A 23,033-nucleotide genomic window follows, 5' to 3' on the forward strand; every position below is an offset into this window, starting at 1 on the left:
ACTGGCAGATAATGGCCTACAGCCTAGATTACTCCCACGGATCCGGGAGTAGTGTGTAGTGGTTATATATAGGTAGGTATATTACTCCCTGAAATATCGGTAGTCACCTATTACTTTTATTGCTTGTAAGTTTCTGGGGTTAATGGTTATATTAATATATAAAGTGTGGTATACGGTTAAGTGTGGCTGGCCTTCACATTGGGGCCTGTTTACACATTTATTAGTGTTTATTGCGAGTTTATAGATACAGTTGCTCCTTTCTACTTGAGTTTAGTGGCAGTTTGGCAAATGTATGAACTAGCTATAAATACATTATTAATGTGTAGGTAAATAGGCCCCTATGTGAAGGCCAGCCACACTTACCCCATTAAGTAAGTAAATTTTGATGTAAATTATAAGTATTGACCAATGACCATGCTACAATAGATAATTCCATTATTATTAACAATTAAAGAGCCTGATAAAAAATGCATGCTTACTTCTGTGGAGTTCTTTCGAATGCTAAAAAACGAAGTACTAAGTTACCCTTTTTGACTGTTCGTTAGCATATTTACGATTCTGTTCTTTTGAGGTCGCCAACAATCCGCTTACAGTCTGTAAATGATTTACATACCTATAGGTACATATAGGTATTATATACCTATCATCAAAAAATTGATTTCCAGTCTATGAAGCAGGTAAAGAGAATAATATAAGGTGGTATTTACTTCAACAAACTTCAACTTGTACGCTTCGAGCGGCGCGTCGCGACGCAGGCGCAGCACGTAGGGGTTCAGCAGCCGCACGCGCCTCTTGCTGCGCCCGTCCACGACGTGATCGATAGGCACATACTCATCTGCTGAATTCTGTTCAAAGTAATAGGTTCTTACAAACTTTATAGCAAGTGAAGTAAGTTATAATGACTGCTACGGTGATCTGTTACGTGACTAACTCGAACCGTAACACAAATCGCTGTGTAAGTTAACGTCAGTCACTTATTCTCGGTCCATTGCATAGTGAAGGCATCTAGGTAACAAGTTTTATCCCGCTAAAAATGTCACTCGATGCTTAAGTAGGTAGTATAAAAACATACTTAATAGTATCATCTTCATCATGCACATTGTTAATCTTTTCGACGCCGTGTCTAACACAAAAGCTGTCACTCGGATGACTCGGATCACGTCACTGAAGATTGAACTTTATGCATGTTATGCACGTAGGTCTATATTATGCTCTGTGGTCTGTGACGGATTAATTTGTCTTTGGCGTTGGATCTACGGTGCAAATATATCCGTTATTGGCGTCCAAAAGCTTAACTGACAATTGGTAAACTTATAGTCTGCCACCGGCGATGGTCAGTCAGTGTTGCTGTAAAAACTAAAGGCCCGGGCTCGTCCAGATGGGATGATCAAATTGACCAATTTGATCACAAAAAAATTGGCTTCGATCTCATTTAGCGTTCAACACGTACAGTCAGCAGCAATAGTTTCGTTTTTAAGCGGGCGAGGTGTTCAAAATTATCTTGACGCGCTCTTATTCTCTTAACAATAAAGTCGCATCAAGATAATTTGGAACACCTCGCCCGCTTAGCAACTATTGCTTCTGATTGTACACAATTAATAAAAAGAAAAGGGGACGACCGGTTCTCCATACAAACGTAGTCCCTATTAAATGAGATGTTCATTTACTATAGATATTTTCGATTTCGGTACCGATCTATGACTACCTATGACTAGCAACAACCCGTCTAGTGGGTTGTGTGGCATCTGAGCAAAAGTTACGAGCGTCCACTAGGCAGCGAACGTGTTAATTTACTAAGTACCTACTGCTACAACGGCCAGCAATAGCAATAGACCTGATGGGCCCGGATCCGGATCTCCGTACGAATACATGTTGGTCAATGTGCGGGTTAAATAGTACTAAATACTCACGGCAGATTTGGTGGTAACCTTGATAGTAAGCGCCAATTTCTTGTCGCAATTACGCAGAGCGTTATGTTTGAATAATTCTTCACGCTCGAATCTATTATCTTCTTCATTCGATTCTTTTTGTATATCCTATAAATTAAGCAGAACGACTAAGTTTAAAAATGAGATACCTACACGAAATTCAGTGTCATGACTTAATTTTTAGCGTATAATAAATGTAGTTGACTTACATCTATTTCACAGTTAATGAAAACGGCCGTTACTTTAACGGGAGAATCCGCTGGTGGCACGCTTTCCATTAAATTCTTCGGGTTTTTACTTGTAACTACGCATAGGAGAGATAAAGTCAATCCTGTAATAAAAAACCGGTCAAGGATTCCGTACAAACTTTCAATTATCTCATGTAACACAAAAGACTTTTATCCAGAAGTATACCTAGGTACTAAGCATAATCATATTAATCATAGAGAAATATAAGTAAAGAAAGAGTGGTAACTCCATACATCAGTTTTCTTACCAAAGCGCGAATTATTTCGTAGACCGTAGTCGACATCTAACGTCAAATACCTAGTCCTATGGAACTATCAGTACCGCTACTTGACACCAGTACGGATATGATGGTCGTTCTTGTCTACGTGACAGCGTGATAAAACGGTGTCCGTCACTTTCTTTCCCACGGTGTTAAACAGTGACAGTTATTTTATCACGTGGATAAAGATGGATAAAGCTATCCATAATAGGCTGGCTGGGCAGCTATCATGGTCGTATTTTTATCACCTGTTATGCTATGCGTCACTTTCGCACTTACATATTTGTTAGAACGTGACAGCCATGGCGACAAATGATAAAGAGCCGGCCATCATAGCCCTACTGATGTCACAAGTGTCGCTACTGACGAAACATGTACTACTAAAGCAATTTATAACTAATATTCACTGACTTAATATAAAAGAAATAGACACACAAAGCAGAACAAAAACGTCAAGAAATGTGGATCCCAATGACGTTTCGCACCATTTGCATTGATGATAAAAACGCTTACGTAAATTTTGAGTCAAGATAAATGTTTCGTACAGAAAAGAGCTTAATGTCGTAAGCATTAAGTGTCAAATTTGCAAACATAAGTACCAACACTGTTAAAAAAATTAGTCCGATGGCACTACACGTTACGTATTTACGTCAAACAACGTCAAACGAGAATAATGAACGAATGGAGTCACTTTGGTACACTTTAATATGTATTACTGTACAGGAAAACCAATTGAAGTAATAAATAAAAGAAATATAATTTAATCGGGAGCTCAAATAAAATTAATTCGTGGTTCAAATTCAAACAAATTAAATTTTTAATTCGTAAGTATACGTCTTTAAATACGAATTTCCTTGAAATAAATTCTACTTATTAAATAACTGTGTATTTAAGATCTGCATTTACTCATAGCACGGGTGCACGGGGACATTTAGATACTGATTGGATTTTTTTTTATAAAGCCTACCTATACTTCATAAAAAAAAATCCTGTGGTTGTCACTGTGTTCCGACAGGTTTAGCATTTACAGTTAGTCGATATAAGCCCTTATTGGTGGTGTATATGTCGGAAACAAGGAAATGGGCCGAACACACAAGTGCCGTTTTGCCTTGTTTAAAACTGCATCACCCCTATTTCTTGCTATAATTAAATAGCAGTCCACTTTGCACGTCGCATAGGTTTTCTTGGAAATCTTGAGTTTAAACATAATATTATTTCTTATGAATTCCATATAAAAATATAAAAAAATATTGACCTCACATCGACTCATTAGATTTTTGTTCCTTGACATCCCTTCTTTGGTACTAACAAATTAATTTATTCAAAACCATAAAATTACCACCAGATTACATAAATTATGTAGTGCTATCCAAAGAACTAACCGAAAGAAATACATTCCATCCTTTTTCCTTGTTTTATCATTGTTATTTTTACATATTTTAACGGCACATTTCGTAATTGTTGACAACTTCACATTTGAGCGTTTCAAACAAGACTAAACGAAAAAGTAATGCATGATCTGTTTTGACATCACTTTTGTGGGGCCATTTTTGGCGGCTGATTGGGTATCCAGTTCTTTATACTATATCAATGCTAATATTATAAGCGGAAGGAGCTGAAATAGAGTTCCGGTTAATCCTGTTATAATATTAGCTAAAAATTGACGAGCATTAGAGATTTCGTTCGATAGATATTGAGCTCTTTCAAATGATAGGTACCCCACTTGACTTATTAATAATTGGACTTTCAAATTTGGCCCCCTAATCATAATGGGGCATTTTTCATATAAAAAAAAATACTTTCAATGTGTTTGGGTTAGCGTTGTTGAAGACTATTCCAAATTTCAAAGCAATAAGTAGTTGGCAATAGCTAAAATTAGTTCTCGAGATATTTAGCGATTTTTCTGACAGACAGGGTCGCACCACTATGGTCGCACCATAAGGGTTCCTTTTGTACCTTTTTGTTACGGGACCCTAAAAATTGAATAATTATAAGAATGGCATTAGTAGCGCGTTGTCCGGCTATCTAAAGATGTGAAATTAAAATTAATCTTACCATATTTTAAACAGCCACATGACATTTTAAACTTATTTACTATGAATCAGTATGAATGTCATACTTATAAGTCAATCGTGACGTCAACAACAATGAAACAACACGAATAATTTCTTCTTAACATTTGAACTATTTCTGCCAGCGTGACCACATGACAGCGTCATGGCTCCTCTACACGATGGGCCAGCGCCGGCCACTCCAAGGGACGCATTTATGCGTTAGAGGGAGCAAGTGATATTGCTATCTCATTTTACCGCAAGCCGGCAAATTTGAAAAATCGCGGGTTAGCAACGTGGAACCGGTTTGTTTACATTTTATCGTTGTTCGATGTACAGTCGCCATCAGATATATCAGAGCGGCTAAGGCGCTCACAAATACCTGAACACGCCTCTATTGTCAGGGCGTTAGAGTGCGTGTTCAGATATTGTGAACACCTTGGCCGCTCCGATATATTTGATGGCGACTGTACATTACTGCTTTTTGTTCGTTTCCTAGGAACAACATATAAGGTAAACCAGTACGGATATGATGGTCGTTCTTGTCTACGTGACAGCGTGATAAAACGGTGTCCGTCACTTTCTTTCCCACGGTGTTAAACAGTGACAGTTATTTTATCACGTGGATAAAGATGGATAAAGCTATCCATAATAGGCTGGCTGAACTTTGGGAGTATTGTCATGAGGGCGCTCGTTTTGAATTTTATATAGCAACAATTTGTATAGTGGGGACAATGGAAATTGTCAGATGATTTTTGTTTTATTCCGACAACTTTAATAAGTGCGAAGTTTGATGCTTGGATATTTCTTCGGTTTTTACGCTTAAATGGCTGACTCGATTTAGATAAAATGAATAGCGTAAAGTCAATAAATAACGCAAGAGTTATAAGTAAGAATTTATATAGATAATTTTACAAATAAAATTATTACAAGACATCAACCACATCGTGACGACCTAACTATAGTGACATTTGTCCATAAGTTTGAAACTTACCCGTCAATTCAGATGCTAATTTCGTTATGTTTTTTAATGGAAGAAATTTCTCTCCCGCACGTTTTTTTCCAATAAATAACTATATACACTATTTACAACTTTTTTCTCTGTAAAATCTGAAACTTTCGGCATGATTATTGCAGTCTAATAATAATTCACACGAAACTAGACAAAGCAATGTTTACATTGTCATTATTGACAACTATCATAGAGGGTAGATGTTGTCTATTATTAAAATTGTTGCCATTGCTAGAAATTAGTACCAACAAATTTCCGTAACATGGCGCACCCCAAAGAGTAGTATAATATATATATGAGAGGACCAGACCAGACCCCAGACCAAAGAGTAAAGCAAGTTTACAATCAATTCTCTTTGATAGCAATGATATATAATTGTTTGATAGGGGCTTTCTCGTCGGTGGCAAAATGCTGGGACAACGCGAGGAAGGTGATGACGAGAGGCTTTCTCTGCAGTGGCAAAATGCCGGGACAACACGAGGATGATGATGATGAGGCTTTCTCGGCGGTGGCAAAATGCCGGGACAACGCGAGGATGATGATGATGAGGCTTTCTCGGCGGTGGCAAAATGCCGGGACAACGCGAGGATGATGATGATGAGGCTTTCTCGGCGGTGGCAAAATGCCGGGACAACGCGAGGATGATGATGATGAGGCTTTCTCGGCGGTGGCAAAATGCCGGGACAACGCGAGGATGATGATGATGAGGCTTTCTCGGCGGTGGCAAAATGCCGGGACAACGCGAGGATGATGATGATGAGGCTTTCTCGGCGGTGGCAAAATGCCGGGACAACGCGAGGATGATGATGATGAGGCTTTCTCGGCGGTGGCAAAATGCCGGGACAACGCGAGGATGATGATGATGAGGCTTTCTCGGCGGTGGCAAAATGCCGGGACAACGCGAGGATGATGATGATGAGGCTTTCTCGGCGGTGGCAAAATGCCGGGACAACGCGAGGATGATGATGATGAGGCTTTCTCGGCGGTGGCAAAATGCCGGGACAACGCGAGGATGATGATGATGAGGCTTTCTCGGCGGTGGCAAAATGCCGGGACAACGCGAGGATGATGATGATGAGGCTTTCTCGGCGGTGGCAAAATGCCGGGACAACGCGAGGATGATGATGATGAGGCTTTCTCGGCGGTGGCAAAATGCCGGGACAACGCGAGGATGATGATGATGAGGCTTTCTCGGCGGTGGCAAAATGCCGGGACAACGCGAGGAAGATGATGATGATGATGATGATGAGTGGCTTTCTCGTCGGTGGTGAAACACCTGTCTAAAACGATATATTTATGAAAAGTCAATACAATTTGCAATCAGAAATCATTTATTTTCTTTTAAGATTTTAAAGGGATTAATTAACTTTTCTTACATAGATTACTTGTTCAAACATGTTTGACACCATTATAACACCAATATTGGTAAACTTTTCTTACATAGATTACGTGTTCAAACATGTTTGACACCATTATAACACCAATATTGGTAAACTTTTCTTACATAGATTACTTGTTCAAACATGTTTGACACCATTATAACACCAATATTGGTAAAGAAGACAATGATACACTTTAACGTTAAACACTAAAAGGTTTTGCCATTTATATTATAATCCACTTTTATACGTAATTTACTTATAAAGCGAATACATTATTTGCTTAGATGTTGGAAACGTTGTATCAGATTTGATTTGTTCACATTTCAAACAAGACTTATTATCTAACACATGGAATAGACCGTACAAATTTATAGCCATGACTTCTCCGGTAAATATTCACAGGAGACACAACACTTAAAAACGCTGCCCTAAATAACCCCGCAAGTCGAAGAGTTTATAATTATTAGAGTAGCCTGTAAAAATGCATCGTTTTGGATACATGGTCTCTAGGGTACCCCCGCTTTACTGGCCATTCAAATTATTTCAAATACTATGGAGATTGCGAAGGATAGAATTCGGCTTGACAAGTAATCGGAGCTGCCGTGAGAGAACCAACAAATTTAATTGTATGTATATAATGGCGAACAAGCCCGCAAAATAATAAGCTTCTTATAAATACAAATCTTAATTTGGTTGGTAAATATGGAAAGACGGAAAGGAACCTTCGTGGCGCTTTATCAGTACATATAAATACATATTATAAAACAATGTCCCCTGCCGCGTCTGTCTGTCTGTATGTTCGCGATAAACTCAAAAACTACTGTACGGATTTTCATGCGGTTTTGACCTATTAATAAGAGTGATTGAAGGTTTTGTGTAAATTCGTTTGGGGCGGGTCGCTAGTTACAGTAATAATATTACGAAACATAAATACTTCATTTTGTTGATTTTCAAACGAAGTCCCATAAACGTTTCCAACACACGTAGTACCTAAGAATCGACCACACCAAAACTTTGTGTAGCGAATACGTTTGAGCTCGTCTATTGCAGAGAATCAGAGAATAGTTTTTTTTTTCAATACACTCGATCGGTAACTTCCGAGCTAAAACTGACATATTTAGAGCTATTTGTAATAAGTTAATAACATATGGCTTATTAGATGAAATATGTTTTTTTGACATGCGATAAAGAAAGTAAACTTGGGATTTCTCTTATCCTTTGCCATAGGGCTTCTAACAGTTTAACGTTCGCAATTTCCTGATTACCACCTACAAATACTATACTATAATACACATTATCAATATTATCATATTCAAGTGGGAAGATGCATCACGACGCTCAATTCGGCTTCAGGCCAGGTCTGTCGACGGAAAGTGCGATTTTGTGCGTTAAGCAGGCTGTCAAGTACTACAAGGACAGAAACACGCCTATTTATGCGTGTTTTCTAGACTTGTCCAAAGCTTTTGATCTGGTTGTGTACGACATATTGTGGGACAAGCTGCAGAAAACCGATCTACCTAGGGAGTGCGTGGCTTTATTAAAATATTGGTACAGCAGCCAGGTCAATCGCGTAAGATGGGCTGGGGTAGACTCTGAGGTGTACAGGCTGAAATGTGGTGTACGGCAGGGGGGGTTGTCATCCCCCGTCCTATTTAGCCTATATGTGAATGAGCTGATAGTACGGCTCAGCAGGACGCATGTCGGCTGTCATATAGGTGATATCTGTTTCAATAACATAAGTTATGCAGACGACATGGTCCTGCTGGGACCGTCGGTTGACTCCATTAGGAGATTACTTAGAGTGTGCGAGGGCTACGCTCTACAGCATGGTCTTAAATATAATGCGAATAAAAGTGAGGTGCTTATTTTTAAGGCAAAAAAATATAACCCAAACACCCCGCCTAAGATCATGCTGGGGGGCGAGTCCCTTAAGATAGTGAACCAGTTTAAGTATTTGGGCCACATGCTAACTGCTGAACTAAATGACGATCTGGACCTGGAGAGGGAAAGAAGGGCGATGGCAGTGAGGGGGAATATGCTTGCCCGCAGGTTTGCACGTTGTAACGATCAAGTCAAGTTGACGCTCTTTAGAGCATATTGTCAAACTTTTTACACGTGCAGCCTGTGGGTAAGCTTTACGCAGAGGTCCTATAACACCTTAAGGGTGCAGTACAATAACATCCTCAGGATGCTGCTGAGGCTGCCGAAGCACTGCAGTGCATCAGCCATGTTTGCCGAGGCGCGGGCGGATGACTTTTTCGCTATAAGGCGGAAAAGAATTGCCTCGATGCTAAGGCGGGTGCGTGGCAGCAGCAACAGTATGCTGAGGGTGTTGGCGGAACGCCTGGACTGTCCGCTAACCAAGTACTGGGTGGAGGTTGTCATTGGCAGGACCAGGTAGTGAATAAAAATATCTACTACCTGCTCCTGTCAGTGGAACCTTTTTTTTCAAATTAATTTTGGTTTTTTTTTGTTGCTGTTTTTTAACTAACATAGCCTTTTTTAAGTTTGTAATACAACTAACATCTCTATGGACATACTTAGTCTGAAATAAACGATTTTTATTTTTATTTTATTTATTTTTTATTTATTATGAGTTATGACATAATTAGTATAATTACCTACCTTCGTGGCGTCACGATTACAACTGGCAATAGCATTCGACATCACCAAAAGGATATTGATTTTGTTAATTAGCAAAATTCTATACAAATTTAAACAAAGTTTGTGTTGCTGTTCGCCAAACATGAAAACTCGTAACAAATAAAAACAATTTAACTTTAAAGTAATCCTATGTTCTATGATAGAAGAACTATACACGTTTTTTCGTATTAACACTGGGGTTAAGTGTTCTAGTCTCTACACACAGATACAATTTTACACACATCAGTTAGTCAACGCCACATTGTTATTGTATGTCGCGGGACAGGTAGTGATTACGTATAACAAACATTTATTGTGACAATGAGATGGATTCAACAAAACTGTCGCAGTTAAATAAAATGATTGAGAAATGCTTATAATCTAAGTACATCATAAAACTAAGAAACTCGGCTCCGATTAGGAACTCACATTGTTAAATCAATATAAACTCAAATTGGCTATACAATAATACTATTCGTGTTTACGTTAGAATTATCAAGAATCTGTTTTACGCTTCTGTGTCAGCATCTTCAGCGGAATTGTGTTCTTTACTTGACTGAAAAACAATACAATGAGACTAATTATAATGTGAATATTTTCCTAAAATTACTCTCAAAACATATTTAAACAGACATGGCATGCATTTAAGATTATTAATACGTCTGAAAATGCTAGCAAACCAATAAAAGCTAAAAGAAAATCTGAATATTTAAGGTGCATAAACGATATTCTTGCGGAATTGGGCTTGTGTCGGTCATGAACTAAGAACTCTTAGGAATGAAATCCCGTTAAGGACCGAAAGGAACTTAATCTTTTTGCGCGCTCTTAATCGGTCTTTAAGTCCTTTAGTTCGGTGGGATTGGAGAGCGCTTGACTGAGTGAAACAGAAAACGGACAAAATGAAACATGCACAAGTGCGAACGAGATCAAAGAACGACGTAAAGTTCTGGTTTCCTCCGAAAGCGGTGCCGTCATATAGCGGCCGCTATATAGCGCTGAATGACGTCACTAGAACGTTGTCTATGTAAACAAGATGGCGCGGTTTACTAGACGGCGTTGATTGTCAACGTAACGTAAAAAAGCGGTGCCGTCATTTGCATAACGGCCGTCATGACGGTGTCGATAGTTTCGTGAACGTTTTATTAGATAGCGGTGAAGCCATTTTGAATAAATGACACAAGATTTGAATAAATATCTTCCGTACTACGATTATTTTCCTCTTCTGATGATATTTCATCCTCCAAGTAAATTATAAATGGTCAAGCAAATCTTGTCAGTAGAAAAAGGCGCGAAATTCATATTTTCTGACGATATCCCTTCGCGCCTACATTTTTCAAATTTGCCGCTTTGACCTTGGTGGCTGACGGTGTGTTATGACGCCGTGGTACTTTCCACATGTCGTCACCGTAAAGACGGCCGTCTTTTGCAGCCGCTATATGACGGCACCGCTTTCGGAGGAATCCAAAGCACACGGCAAAATCAAATATTTTACTATATATTGTAATTTGTGTTTTAATGTTTAATATCGAAATAATCATAATTATCGTACAACTTGAATTATATTTAATTACCAAATTAGAAAAAAATCGAGTGTAAAACCGATTCCTATTCATTCCAGCTCTCAACAAGTTCAATAACCGAACTTAACTAACGGAACTAAACGACCGAAGTAGTTCATTTGACCGATTGACCGAGAGCGGAGCGCTCTCTGTCTGTAGTGAACGAGCAGGCATAAGCCTAGATGGAATGGCTCATTTAATTGAGAATAAAGGATAAGACGGTCACCTCGCAACTCTCGTAGAACTGCATGGCTGTTTCACTGTCGGGGAAGGCGAGCGTGACGGTGGTGTGGAGCGGGTCGTCGCTGGTGTAGTCGGTGCCGGTCCAACTGCACGTCGCATCCGACAGCTGCCGACATACACAAAATACATTACAACTATTGCAATCGCTACTATTATATTATGCCCTTCTACATCATATTTTCACTGATCAATTAAATGTTACAAGTTTGTGGTAAAAATAGTATGTATAAAGATACAAATATTGAAGTCAACATGGCCCGTGGCGTCGACAATCTCATAAATATCTATACACAATTTGTTTTTAGGGTTCCGTAGCCAAATGGCAAAAAACGGAACCCTTATAGATTCGTCATGTCTGTCTGTCTGTCTATCTGTCCGTCTGTCCGTCTGTCTGTCCGTCCGTATGTCACAGCCACTTTTCTCCGAAACTATAAGAACTATACTATTGAAACTTGGTAAGTAGATGTATTCTGTGAACCGCATTAAGATTTTCACACAAAAATAGAAAAAAAAACAATAAATTTTTGGGGTTCCCCATACTTCGAACTGAAACTCAAAATTTTTTTTTCATCAAACCCATACGTGTGGGGTATCTATGAATAGGTCTTCAAAAATGATATTGAGGTTTCTAATATCATTTTTTTCTAAACTGAATAGTTTGCGCGAGAGACACTTCCAAAGTGGTAAAATGTGTGTCCCCCCCCCTGTAACTTCTAAAATAAGAGAATGATAAAACTAAAAAAAATATATGATGTACATTACCATGTAAACTTCCACCGAAAATTGGTTTGAATAAGATCTAGTTAGTAGTTTTTTTTAATACGTCATAAAACTCATAAATCGCCTAAATACGGAACCCTTCATGGGCGAGCCCGACTCGCACTTGGCCGCTTTTTTGTTTTTATAGAATAAACATTAAATTATGACAATTTGCTAAAAGTGCATTCTTTTATTATAAATACTTTTACTGCTATTTATGTATATACTTCTAACGTTACCCAAATAATATAAGTAATATTAGATTTTAGGCCCCAATTCCACAGTAGGTACTCTCCCGGTCAAAAAATTAAGTTCACTCCTTGTTTTCGGTACAAATTGGTAATTTTGTGCGATCAATTTTGCAGTTCGGATGGCGAAATTTGTTGCCAACTAATCCGTTATTGTCTCTAGAGATGTTTTGGTTAGTCAGACGCAATTTAAGTACATTTCTAAACATCTCATCAGCTCATTCCCTAAAATCTTATTGGCGTGACGGGTTAAAATTAGAATAACATCGAATAGGGATATTACTGCAATGTTCTGCCGCCAGAGTGCGGCACTAGCACTTATCGTAAACTAACTTGTACATACTATAACGTATTCGAAATTAAATCTGGACATAATTCAATGGCAACCGATGGGTTCTATTACTTCTATTCAACAGCCAGTGTCGTAGAAAATATAACCACTTCACTACATAGTATAAAACAAAGTCGCTTCCCGCTGTCCGTCTGTATGTATGCTTAGATCTTTAAAACTACGCAACGGATTTTGATGCGGTTTTTTTTAATAGATAGAGCTTAGTGATTCTAGAGGAAGGTTTATGTATAATTTGTTAACCCGTGCGAAGCCGAGGCGGGTCGCTAGCATCTTATAAATGAACAATAGTGTTTGCTAGTGTATTTGTGTTACCTGAAAGTCAGTCTCATCATGTATGAGCATATCGGCCAGCAGCTCGCCCGTGGCCATGTTGGTGAGCTGGATCTTGGGCGAGTACATGGCGTGGTCGAACAGCACCTGCACGTGCGCCTGCGCACACGACGTCACCGCGCTGCCCTGCGCCACCTCTGCCTCGCAGTCGCATGAGAAGTACGTGCCAGATTCCTCATCCTGTCACAGAAGCTTCTTTAAACCCCACCGTACAACGTCAACACGAAAAAAAGAAAAAGCGCGCCGCACGGTGGGCTGAAAATCGGCCTCCATAGAAATAGAAACCGAAGTCTTAAATTTGAACTTTTTTTTATTGGAATAGCTTTTGTTAGGTTTTATTATGTCCCAAAATTAATCTTAGCTAATTTGGTTGGAAAAATAATTAATTATAATTTTTTTTCAAAATCTTTGTATGGCGCGTATCAGAAAAAACGAGTTTTCTCCGAAAATATAAAGTTAACCGTAATATCCTGACAGATGATTTTAAAACCAATTATTCTTGATTTTTCCACATAATTAGAATTTTCCTACGGGGTGCACTTTTTTTTTAAAAATCGATATATATTTTTTATTTTTATTATTTTATTTTTTATTTTTATACGGTAATACTCGTTATTTTGACTACAAAAAATGAATTTGAGTTTAATCGAACCAATAACTTACGCGTAGTGAATTTTTGTTCTAAGCAAATGTATGGAGCGTACGAGTAAAACGGATTTTTTTTCAAAAATTAAAGGTATACCGTAATATCCTTGCAGATGATTTAAGTACCAATTATTAATGATATTTTGACATAACGCGAACTTTTCTACCGTATGCACTTATTTAACAACTTATTTTTTCATGCTGAAATAACTTTTTCTCATTGTTTTAATCAAATAAATAATAAACATACAACAGTTACAAGTAGAAAACTAAAAATAAAACCATTACATCCTTTACATTATTACCTTTGTATCCTCTTTATTACATTATCTTTGTACTTAATGAAACAATATTTAACAAATTTGACATATTGACAACTGATGAGTCTAAAATTAATGATCGTTAATAAGGTCCGGTGACAATCATTAGTAGATACTACGAATTTACTTAATTAAATAAATATCAGTAACATTATCAATAATTGGTTTACATAAAAACAGAAATAAGTATATGTAATGCTATCCTAATTAAAAGTATTCTAATGCTAATATTGGAATCCTGAAAGTTTAGTTTTCCTGGTCGCTTACTTCCGAATCCGTGTCCATTTCAGAATCAGGGTACACATTTGAGGTATCTGTCACTTCTTCTTCTTGAGGTTCCAGACAAATGAATAATTCTAAAGTTTCAAGGAAGAAAGCCTGTTTCTTTTTTCCACTTATTGTTGGCCTCATTGAAGAAAGGACAGGATCGGAAGACAAAAGTAACATATTAAAAACATCCCTGTTCGAATCTTGTCTCGTTTTTTTTTGTGAGTGATGCTCTCTGAACATTCTGAAGTCTTTGTTGCGTGCCTCGGATGCTTCTTCAGAGAGATGACCAATCGGTACAATATCATTTTGTGCAATGATATCTGTGCCATGGATCAGCAATTTATGCACTGTTGGGGGCATCTTATACCAACTGTAAAATTTAATATAGTCGTCCGCTGTATCTTTACAATAGGCTTTAAACTTTTCAGTGTCAATTACTTCACCTGATGTGACAGCTTGCAGAATTACAGCAAATCTCCGAATCAGTTGTTTGTCCAGTCCAGTGATATTAGCTGTTTTTTCGGGATCTTCGAAAAATTTTCGTGCTGTGTTTCCATCATTCGTTGTTCCAGAACCTTGTTTTACTACATCGACTAAAAGATTTAGTTCGTCTTTGAAGCGATCTTGAATAATCTTCTTCCGTAGTTCCATCTTCTGTTTAAGGCCCCTCTTTTCAGTTGCATAAAATTCTTTAAAGTCCAATCGATATGCTATATGAAGAAGGCATTCCATGGTATTGATCCGGGCATGTAAAGATGATAGTCCAAATTCATATAAGGTAGTATCAGGCACTGTTTTTTTCGAAACTTTGTCTATATTGTTCATTTCATTAGGCTTAGCTAAACATAAAACGCATGTTGCACTTGACTTAGCCTGTGAAAGATATGTGCAGATTTTGCCATCTACCATCGTCATCTTCAGCTTATGTGTCACTTTGTTGTTCCTATGTTCTGTGGGCACTAGGTCTTTGATTTCATCGTCCATTTTTTTCTTTTGAGCTAGAACAAAGTTTTTGTTCTCTTTAGTAAATGTAAATTGCTTTGGACGACAATATGAAGCAGAACATGGTTTTGGATTTGTCCAAATTGTCTTGTCGCCAGAGATAAGCTTTAGTGGCACTAAAGTCGTCATAAAAATGCTTGAGTCATCTTGTTCACTGCCACCAATTTTCTGCTTGTACCGGCTTTGACTGGAAGCACCGTCAAATCCCCATTTAGAAATTAAACTTAACTGCATGTCTTCTACTTGTTCCTGTAAACTATTCAAAATTCGTGTAACTGTTAAATCCAGCAAAGCTTGCAATGTTATCTCACACGAAAAATCCGTTACAGTAACAGATTGCGTTGGTGGATAACAATCTAATTTAGCCTTCTGCACCTTATAATACGATGGGTATAAATTTGAAGCACCCTCTCTGATGGCTGTCTCTCGTAAAGTTATGTATTGCCATTTACTTAACTTCAAAGAAATCAGTAGACCTATTAGCCTTCTCTGCTGTAAGTGACGCGGTAGAACCAGGCTTCTTGATGATTGCAGTGAATTTCTGGACTGCTTCTGGGTTCTTTAACATATATTCTATCAATGATGCAATTTCACCCCGACCATCTTCTTTTAAAAGCTTTACAGCTGAAAACACCACTTCCGTCTGTGTTTTCAACGCTTAGATCGCTGCATCTGTTTTTTTTCTGCTTCGTTCCGAGGTCTTCGAATGGTTTACGTTTCAATCGCGTCATGGTTCCAGTTGATGATGTGCTTAGTGTATGAGGAATGAGATCACTGCTGGTTGATGCGTGGGCTAACTGAAGATCCAACTGAAGATAAAAGCAACTTGGCCAGTCAATATTTGCTTCTAACCAAGATCCATACATTGTTCTAAATTTTTCTGTGTTCCGTTGGCTTTTCTTCCATCTGTCAGTAGCAGCTCTTGTAAATCTTCGGCAAAATTCTTTCAAGGTGTCACGATCTTCTTCTGATAGGTTAAGGTTTGATTTAGTTAGCACTATTTCAAAAAAAGCTTCGTGATTTAAACTAGATCCTTGAGGTTTTAGGATAACAAACAAGTCCAAGTTCGTAATAAGACTGTCCATGGTTTATGGTCGTGTAAGTTAGCGGTTAAGAAGCTCAAGATGAACTAAAATATAAAATGTACCCCTTACCTATTTATTGCTAGTACTAATGAACACCACCATTCTACGAGTATATCATTGCTATTATAACTAGAGACAAACCAAAGAAAGTCTGCAGCGCTAGATTAAAAGTAGTTTTTAAAAATCAGTATGCGACAACACCACAGAAAATGGATTAAATAGTCTTGATACTTGTGAAATTTCTACCATATTTACCGTCTATGAAAAAATTAAGCTGTATGCACAGCTTAATTTTTATGGTAAAATAAATTTCATTCCAACAATAGATGTCACTATTAATATGTAGACATATACTAATATTGATAAATAATATTGGGAGAATGTGACATTTGGCTTCATCAAAATTAATAAGCTTTTGTAATATCCGCGACGGCGGTAAATAGGTACAGAGGGCCTACCGCGAACACCGAAGTTCTCAATATGCGAGCATCTTTCTCTTTTACTCCCATTAAGGCGTAATTAGATTGACAGAGAAATTGCCCGCAATTTGCGAACTAAAGTTTTCGGAAAAACGAAATAAACCATTAAAACAATAAACATATAGTCCGTCAACCAAATCTTGTCAGTAGCAATGTAAAGCAAACTAAAGTAGGGCAACACTCAAAGAGCAGTATTGCGCTAAGAAAAGCAGCAATGTACATCGAACCAACAGTTTTTTTTTCCGCTGAGCGCGCCCTGCGTACGTCAATTCAAATTGTCACTCGCGGTTTATTGAAAAAAATTGAAACATGGACGGACAATTTAAAAGCGATGATAAAACAATGTTAATCAAAATGATGAACAAATTTGAAGATATCAAAAACAACTCCCTATTGTAGTGCTTATATTCTCTTTGTTCCCTATCTATGTCTTCTAAGTTTACTAAAATAAAATCATATCAAAATGCAGATAATTAGATAGTGCATATATTTGTTATTTACAATATAATATGCCACTTGTTAATGTAAATTAGTGTACTGTTCTGGATGAATATGACATACCTGTGTAATTTTTTTGATTGGTATATATTGTACAATATACATATTAAAAATAAAACAACTGATATTTGGGTGTTTATTTAATTTAAAGGTAAATAAGATAAGGGTCACTTTTCGACTTGGTTGCGTTGTACACGTACATAAACCGCCATAGGTAAGTATTGTCTGAAAAGATACTACCTACTACGAACGCCTTATATTGGGCAAGATTTAATCCTGCAACAAACATGTATGGATTAGGTAGATATTGCGAAAGAACGGCGATATAATCAAGGCTCTTAATACTGTTTAAAAGGTTTACCTTTGTAAATAGTCACAACTGATTGCTGAAAATATTAGACATGTGGGCCTATGGACGGTTTCCAGGACACAATTTATGGTCTTGTTGGATAGATTTAGGCATACGTTTTAATTTTATTTATGCCTTTTAACCCTAAAACAAAAAAACTGAACATAATCTTAAAAGTTCGAAAGAGTTCTTCCAATACAAGTATTGGAAGAACTCTTTCGAAGACAAGTCATAACCTCAATTTTTAGTAATGTTTACCATCAACGAGCATGATTGTACATTGTAGGCCCCTTAGCTTTGCTTATTCTTATTTAATGTATTGGTATTTAATGGTGTCAGCAGAAATATCTCTTGAAACAGAAACGATTCAGAATGAAAACCAAATGAAAACAAATAAGGTGACGGCTGTCATTCACGGTCCACATTCCACAGATAAAACACAGATGACACGCGTTTTGGAATTATTTGAACACAGTGTTGCTAACCCGCGATTTTTCAAATTTGCCGCCTTTTACTACTGACAAGATTTGGTTGACGGACTTTATATTAAAAATTAATTTTAGCTTTAACTAGTAGGTACCCATGCCGTGAGCATAAGCATGGAGGTTGTGGGTTCGAGCTCAAAACCCGGCTAGTACCAATGAGTTTCTCGAAATGTTAGAGGAAGTTCATAAGTATGCCTATACCTATTAGGTGTGTTCAATTTGCTGTGAAACCTTAGTCTAAACCAATATTATATTATCTAAGTAGGTACATATGGTGAAGTATTAAGATGTTTCATTCCACTTACCCGTCATCAACTCCAAATTTTGTAAACATTGTCGTTTTTCAGCTTGAATCGCCTCGTGCTGACTTTTTACAAGTGTAAAATTATTCGTCATGCGGAAAAGTAACTCCCGCACGCCGGTTTTGTAAGGTTTCACCATGTTTATTCCGTTCATCACAAAACACAATGAATATTTAAACGATTTTGACAAACACATACCATAGTGCATGACGTTTACTGACTGCTTAAAAAACATTGCCATATGTAGTTTTTTAATTCGATGTCAAATTATTGCGCTGCAGACTTTCTTTGGTTTGTCTCTAGTTTTACGTCTAATTATAAGCATAATGATTAAAACCTTAATGATTAAACTGCATTCATAATATCTACTAACGATTGTAACCGGACCTCATTAATGATCATTAATTTTAGACTCATAAGTTGTCAATGTGTCATTTGTTAAATACTGTTTCATTAAGTACAAAGATAATGTAATAAAGAGGATACAATGGTAATAATGTAAAGGATGTAATGGTTTTATTTTCAATTTTCTACTTGTAACTGTTGTATGTTTATTATTTATTTGATTAAAACAATGAGAAAAAGCTATTTCAGCATGAAAAAATAAGTTTTTTATTTTTTATTAAATAAGTGCACACGGTAGAAAAGTTCGCGTTATGTCAAAATATCATTAATAATTGGTACTTAAATCATCTGCAAAAATATTACGGTATACCTTTAATTTTTGAAAAAAAAATCCGTTTTACTCGTACGCTCCATACATTTGCTTAGAACAAAAATTCACTACGCGTAAGTTATTGGTTCGATCAAACTCAAATTCATTTTTTGTAGTCAAAATAACGAGTATAACCGTATTAAAATAAAAAAATAAGATAATAAAAATAAAAATATATATCGATTTTAAAAAAAAAAGTGCACCCCGTAGGAAAATTCTAATTATGTGGAAAAATCAAGAATAATTGGTTTTAAAATCATCTGTCAGGATATTACGGTTAACTGTTTATTTTCGGAGAAAACTCGTTTTTTCTGATACGCGCCATACAAAGATTTTGAAAAAAAAATATAATTAATTATTTTTCCAACCAAATTAGCTAAGATTAATTTTGGGACATAATAAAACCTAACAAAAGCTATTCCAATAAAAAAAAGTTCAAATTTAAGACTTCGGTTTCTATTTCTATGGAGGCCGATTTTCAGCCCACCGTGCGCCGCGCCCTGACAGAAAGCGGCCTGAGCCTGGATTAGTATGGAACCCTATGTCGCCAACACGGACACTTCTACAAACACAACGCTATCTAAATGGATGATTGGCCATATTTTCTTATTTCCAAAGAGAATATGAGCCCTCGCCCATTACAATAATTTGACCTTTACAGGAAAGGAAATTATGTCGAAAATTGCATCTACGATTTTTATTTTTGAAGATAGTCCCGTCCCATCAAACTAATCCTAATGTAGCGCAACACTTGTACGTTTCATTTCTATTAGTTCTTTGTTTTGTGAACGTCAATAATGTCACAAAATACAATTAAAGTGCTAAATTGAAGTGTTTGAGCATCAAACACAAACAACGATAAGGGAACAATGTATTGGCTGCTGCGGCGGTAGCACGGTCGCATTTTTATCGCTTGTCACCATGCCTGTCACGTTCTAACAAGTATGTAAGTGCGAAAGTGACGGGCATAGTGACAGCCGATAAAAATGGAACCATGCTGCGCCCGCTGGTATTGTCTTTGATTCGAAATATATATCGACAATTCGGCAGACGCAGAGATTGCCAACGTGTTAATGAAATCCAAAAGGTTTAAATGCCATATGAACCGCGCCAAATGTACATTAGTATCCTCCTTCATGTATAACAAACGTTTACCTCATTATAGTAGGTATCGTAGTCATCGTCTTGATAATAAACTTGCTCGTGATCGAGATCCTCCGCTTGTTCGTCGTCCGCCTCCTCACGTTGCTCCACGTCGTGGAAGAGAACACGTTTCGTAACTTCTCGTTCGGCGGACTCCGCTTTAGCCTGTTCAGTGGCCTCAACAGTTTGACTGTCAGTTTTCATTGCCAAAGCATTATCAGCGCGTGCGCTGTCTTGTAGATGTTTAGGTAACCTCAATAAAGCCATGCCTTTTGGCTTCACTTCCACCTTCTTTTCCTCTCTTACGGCCTGCGCTGCTGCAGACTGTAATGCCTAAAAAAAAGCCGCACTTAAATTATAAATAACATAGAACAGTTTTACATAGTTATCATAGTCATATAAATACTTATATATATGTACATAGAAAACATCCGAACCGTAACTCATGAACAAATATGTATTTCTGATAAACACACAAATAAATGTCCTTACCAGGATTTGAACCCGGTACCTCCTGCTTTGTAGGCAGCGTCACTACCGACTAGGCTAGGAGGCTGTTTAAAGTATAGTAAAGTACACTTAAAGTAAAAAAGATCAAAGCTATCGATAATACCAATAATTTAATGAAATGGATAGGATATACTAGGTTTAAATGCCATATGAACCGCGCCAAATGTACATTAGTATCCTCCTTCATGTATAACAAACGTTTACCTCATTATAGTAGGTATCGTAGTCATCGTCTTGATAATAAACTTGCTCGTGATCGTGATCCTCCGCTTGTTCGTCGTCCGCCTCCTCACGTTGCTCCACGTCGTGGAAGAGAACACGTTTCGTAACTTCTCGTTCGGCGGACTCCGCTTTAGCCTGTTCAGTGGCCTCAACAGTTTGACTATCAGTTTTCATTGCCAAAGCATTATCAGCGCGTGCGCTGTCTTGTAGATGTATAGGTAACCTCAATAAAGCCATGCCTTTTGGCTTCACTTCCACCTTCTTTTCCTCTCTTACGGCCTGCGCTGCTGCAGACTGTAATGCCTAAAAAAAAGCCGCACTTAAATTATAAATAACATAGAACAGTTTTACATAGTTATCATAGTCATATAAATACTTATATATATGTACATAGAAAACATCCGAACCGTAACTCATGAACAAATATGTATTTCTGATAAACACACAAATAAATGTCCTTACCAGGATTTGAACCCGGCACCTCCTGCTTTGTAGGCAGCGTCACTACCGACTAGGCTAGGAGGCTGTTTAAAGTACAGTAAAGTACACTTAAAGTAAAAAAGATCAAAGCTATCGATAATACCAATAATTTAATTAAATGGATAGGATATACTATGTCACAAAATTATAGGTATGCCTTAAAAACACTGCATAACAGTCATACCCGTACGCATTCCTTGACTTTATCGAAGAATTCGGTGGCCATGTCCTGAGTCTTAAAGCGCACCGCAAGCGTCTCCTGGTCCCCAGCGGGGTTCTCCGCGTAGTTGCGCCCGGCCCACGTCCACGCGCGGTCGCTCTTGCTCATCGGCAGCAACTCCAGGTCCATGAAGACAAGCATGTTCAGCACAGCCTTGTGTACCTGCCCACCAAACTACTTGTTACACCTCCATGTTGCACTTGCATACATTTTTGTATTTTATTAATTTTAAATTTAATAATACCGTGTAAACAAAGACAACATTTATAAGTACACATACCTGTTCACGTCTAAACAGCAGTCGGTAAGTGTTCTTCACGGGGTGATACAATATTTTTAGCTCTCCAACGCCTCGTTCCTTCCATTCGCGGGTGGCGTCATTGTATCTGAACAGCTTACAACGCCTTCCAAACAACTTTTCCTGGTATGATGGAATACATTGGTATAGACAAAGTGTATTATGTAGTAACAACAGTACCGTTTCGCAATCTTCGCATTATGATAACGTTTACACTTACAATACAGAATATGTAAGTATTATATTAGGCACATTTATTTATTATTTCATCTCTCCTATTCGAAAAGTTCACCTTTCATAGCCGGGTGGAAAATTGCATTTCCCACCCTGGGGTGGAAAGTTTTTTTTATTTGTACTTCGAGCAACAGCTAACAGGGCATATATCCCATATTATTCAGTTAAAAGCTCTCATATTAGCTTCCGCATTTTCAGACCAATTATTATTGAAATTAAATGTCAATTGCATTGCATTATTTAAAAATGTATACTACTTGTATTTGATATTTAAACATAAATATTTGTTAATTGAATGTAATATATTATAAATTATAACATTACACAAAATAATAATGAATATTCAGTTTCACTTGTTTTAAGGCGCGCATACCTTAAGGCTGTTTCAGACAAATTCCAATTTAAAGCTTGAACACGCCAAAACGTGGGCACATAAAATTACAAATAAATAGAAAATAAAGGTCTAATGGAGCGAAATATATATTGAATATAATTGAAAATATTATAGTTTATCACGCTAATATACTAGACTTTCATTTCAGCCTCAGGATTTGACATGTCACAGACTTTGTGATGACCAGGACACCGGCACTTTGCACGACATGATTACCGTATGTTTAAGTAGTCCAAGCCAGAGTTATTTGCGGATAAGTTGATAATATAACTTTAACAGGTGTCTTTTTCAAATATTCATTGATATGGACCCAGTCCATTGCCATCCGCCTTCATTTATTACCATCCGCCAAAAGTACCCATTTGGC

The 23,033-nt window shown here is 37.4% G+C and overlaps 2 protein-coding genes and 1 long non-coding RNA gene across 5 annotated transcripts in view; all 3 read right to left on the bottom strand.

Annotated features, from left to right (window-relative positions):
* LOC134660667 (uncharacterized) overlaps window positions 1-1,871 on the bottom strand; it is a 46,024-nt gene extending 44,153 nt beyond the window's left edge. The window contains exons 1-2 of the mRNA XM_063516444.1: window positions 1,806-1,871; window positions 641-845 (exon numbers count right to left, since the gene is read on the bottom strand). Coding sequence (XP_063372514.1) covers window positions 641-845; window positions 1,806-1,871 — 271 coding nt within the window. The remainder of the gene's footprint in view (window positions 1-640; window positions 846-1,805) is intronic.
* Window positions 1,872-9,540: 7,669 nt separating this feature from the next.
* Window positions 9,541-23,033, bottom strand: part of LOC134661371 (E3 SUMO-protein ligase RanBP2-like) — a 54,510-nt gene continuing 41,017 nt past the window's right edge. The window contains exons 7-13 of one of the 3 annotated variants that reach the window (XM_063517410.1): window positions 22,021-22,161; window positions 21,705-21,902; window positions 21,023-21,343; window positions 20,321-20,641; window positions 12,998-13,195; window positions 11,310-11,432; window positions 9,541-10,080 (exon numbers count right to left, since the gene is read on the bottom strand). In XM_063517410.1, coding sequence (XP_063373480.1) covers window positions 10,033-10,080; window positions 11,310-11,432; window positions 12,998-13,195; window positions 20,321-20,641; window positions 21,023-21,343; window positions 21,705-21,902; window positions 22,021-22,161 — 1,350 coding nt within the window. In that variant the 3' untranslated portion in view covers window positions 9,541-10,032. The remainder of the gene's footprint in view (window positions 10,081-11,309; window positions 11,433-12,997; window positions 13,196-20,320; window positions 20,642-21,022; window positions 21,344-21,704; window positions 21,903-22,020; window positions 22,162-23,033) is intronic. The other 2 variants (XM_063517411.1, XM_063517412.1) reach the window with 2 other exon arrangements.
* On the bottom strand, window positions 13,419-19,664 carry LOC134661397 (uncharacterized). Its single transcript, XR_010097951.1, has 2 exons — window positions 19,225-19,664; window positions 13,419-13,951 (listed from the first exon to the last, which is right to left on the bottom strand). It is a non-coding gene; the product is annotated as an uncharacterized LOC134661397 (long non-coding RNA).

Source organism: Cydia amplana, chromosome Z (assembly GCF_948474715.1).
Source record: "Cydia amplana chromosome Z, ilCydAmpl1.1, whole genome shotgun sequence".
Lineage (NCBI taxonomy): Eukaryota > Metazoa > Arthropoda > Insecta > Lepidoptera > Tortricidae > Cydia > Cydia amplana.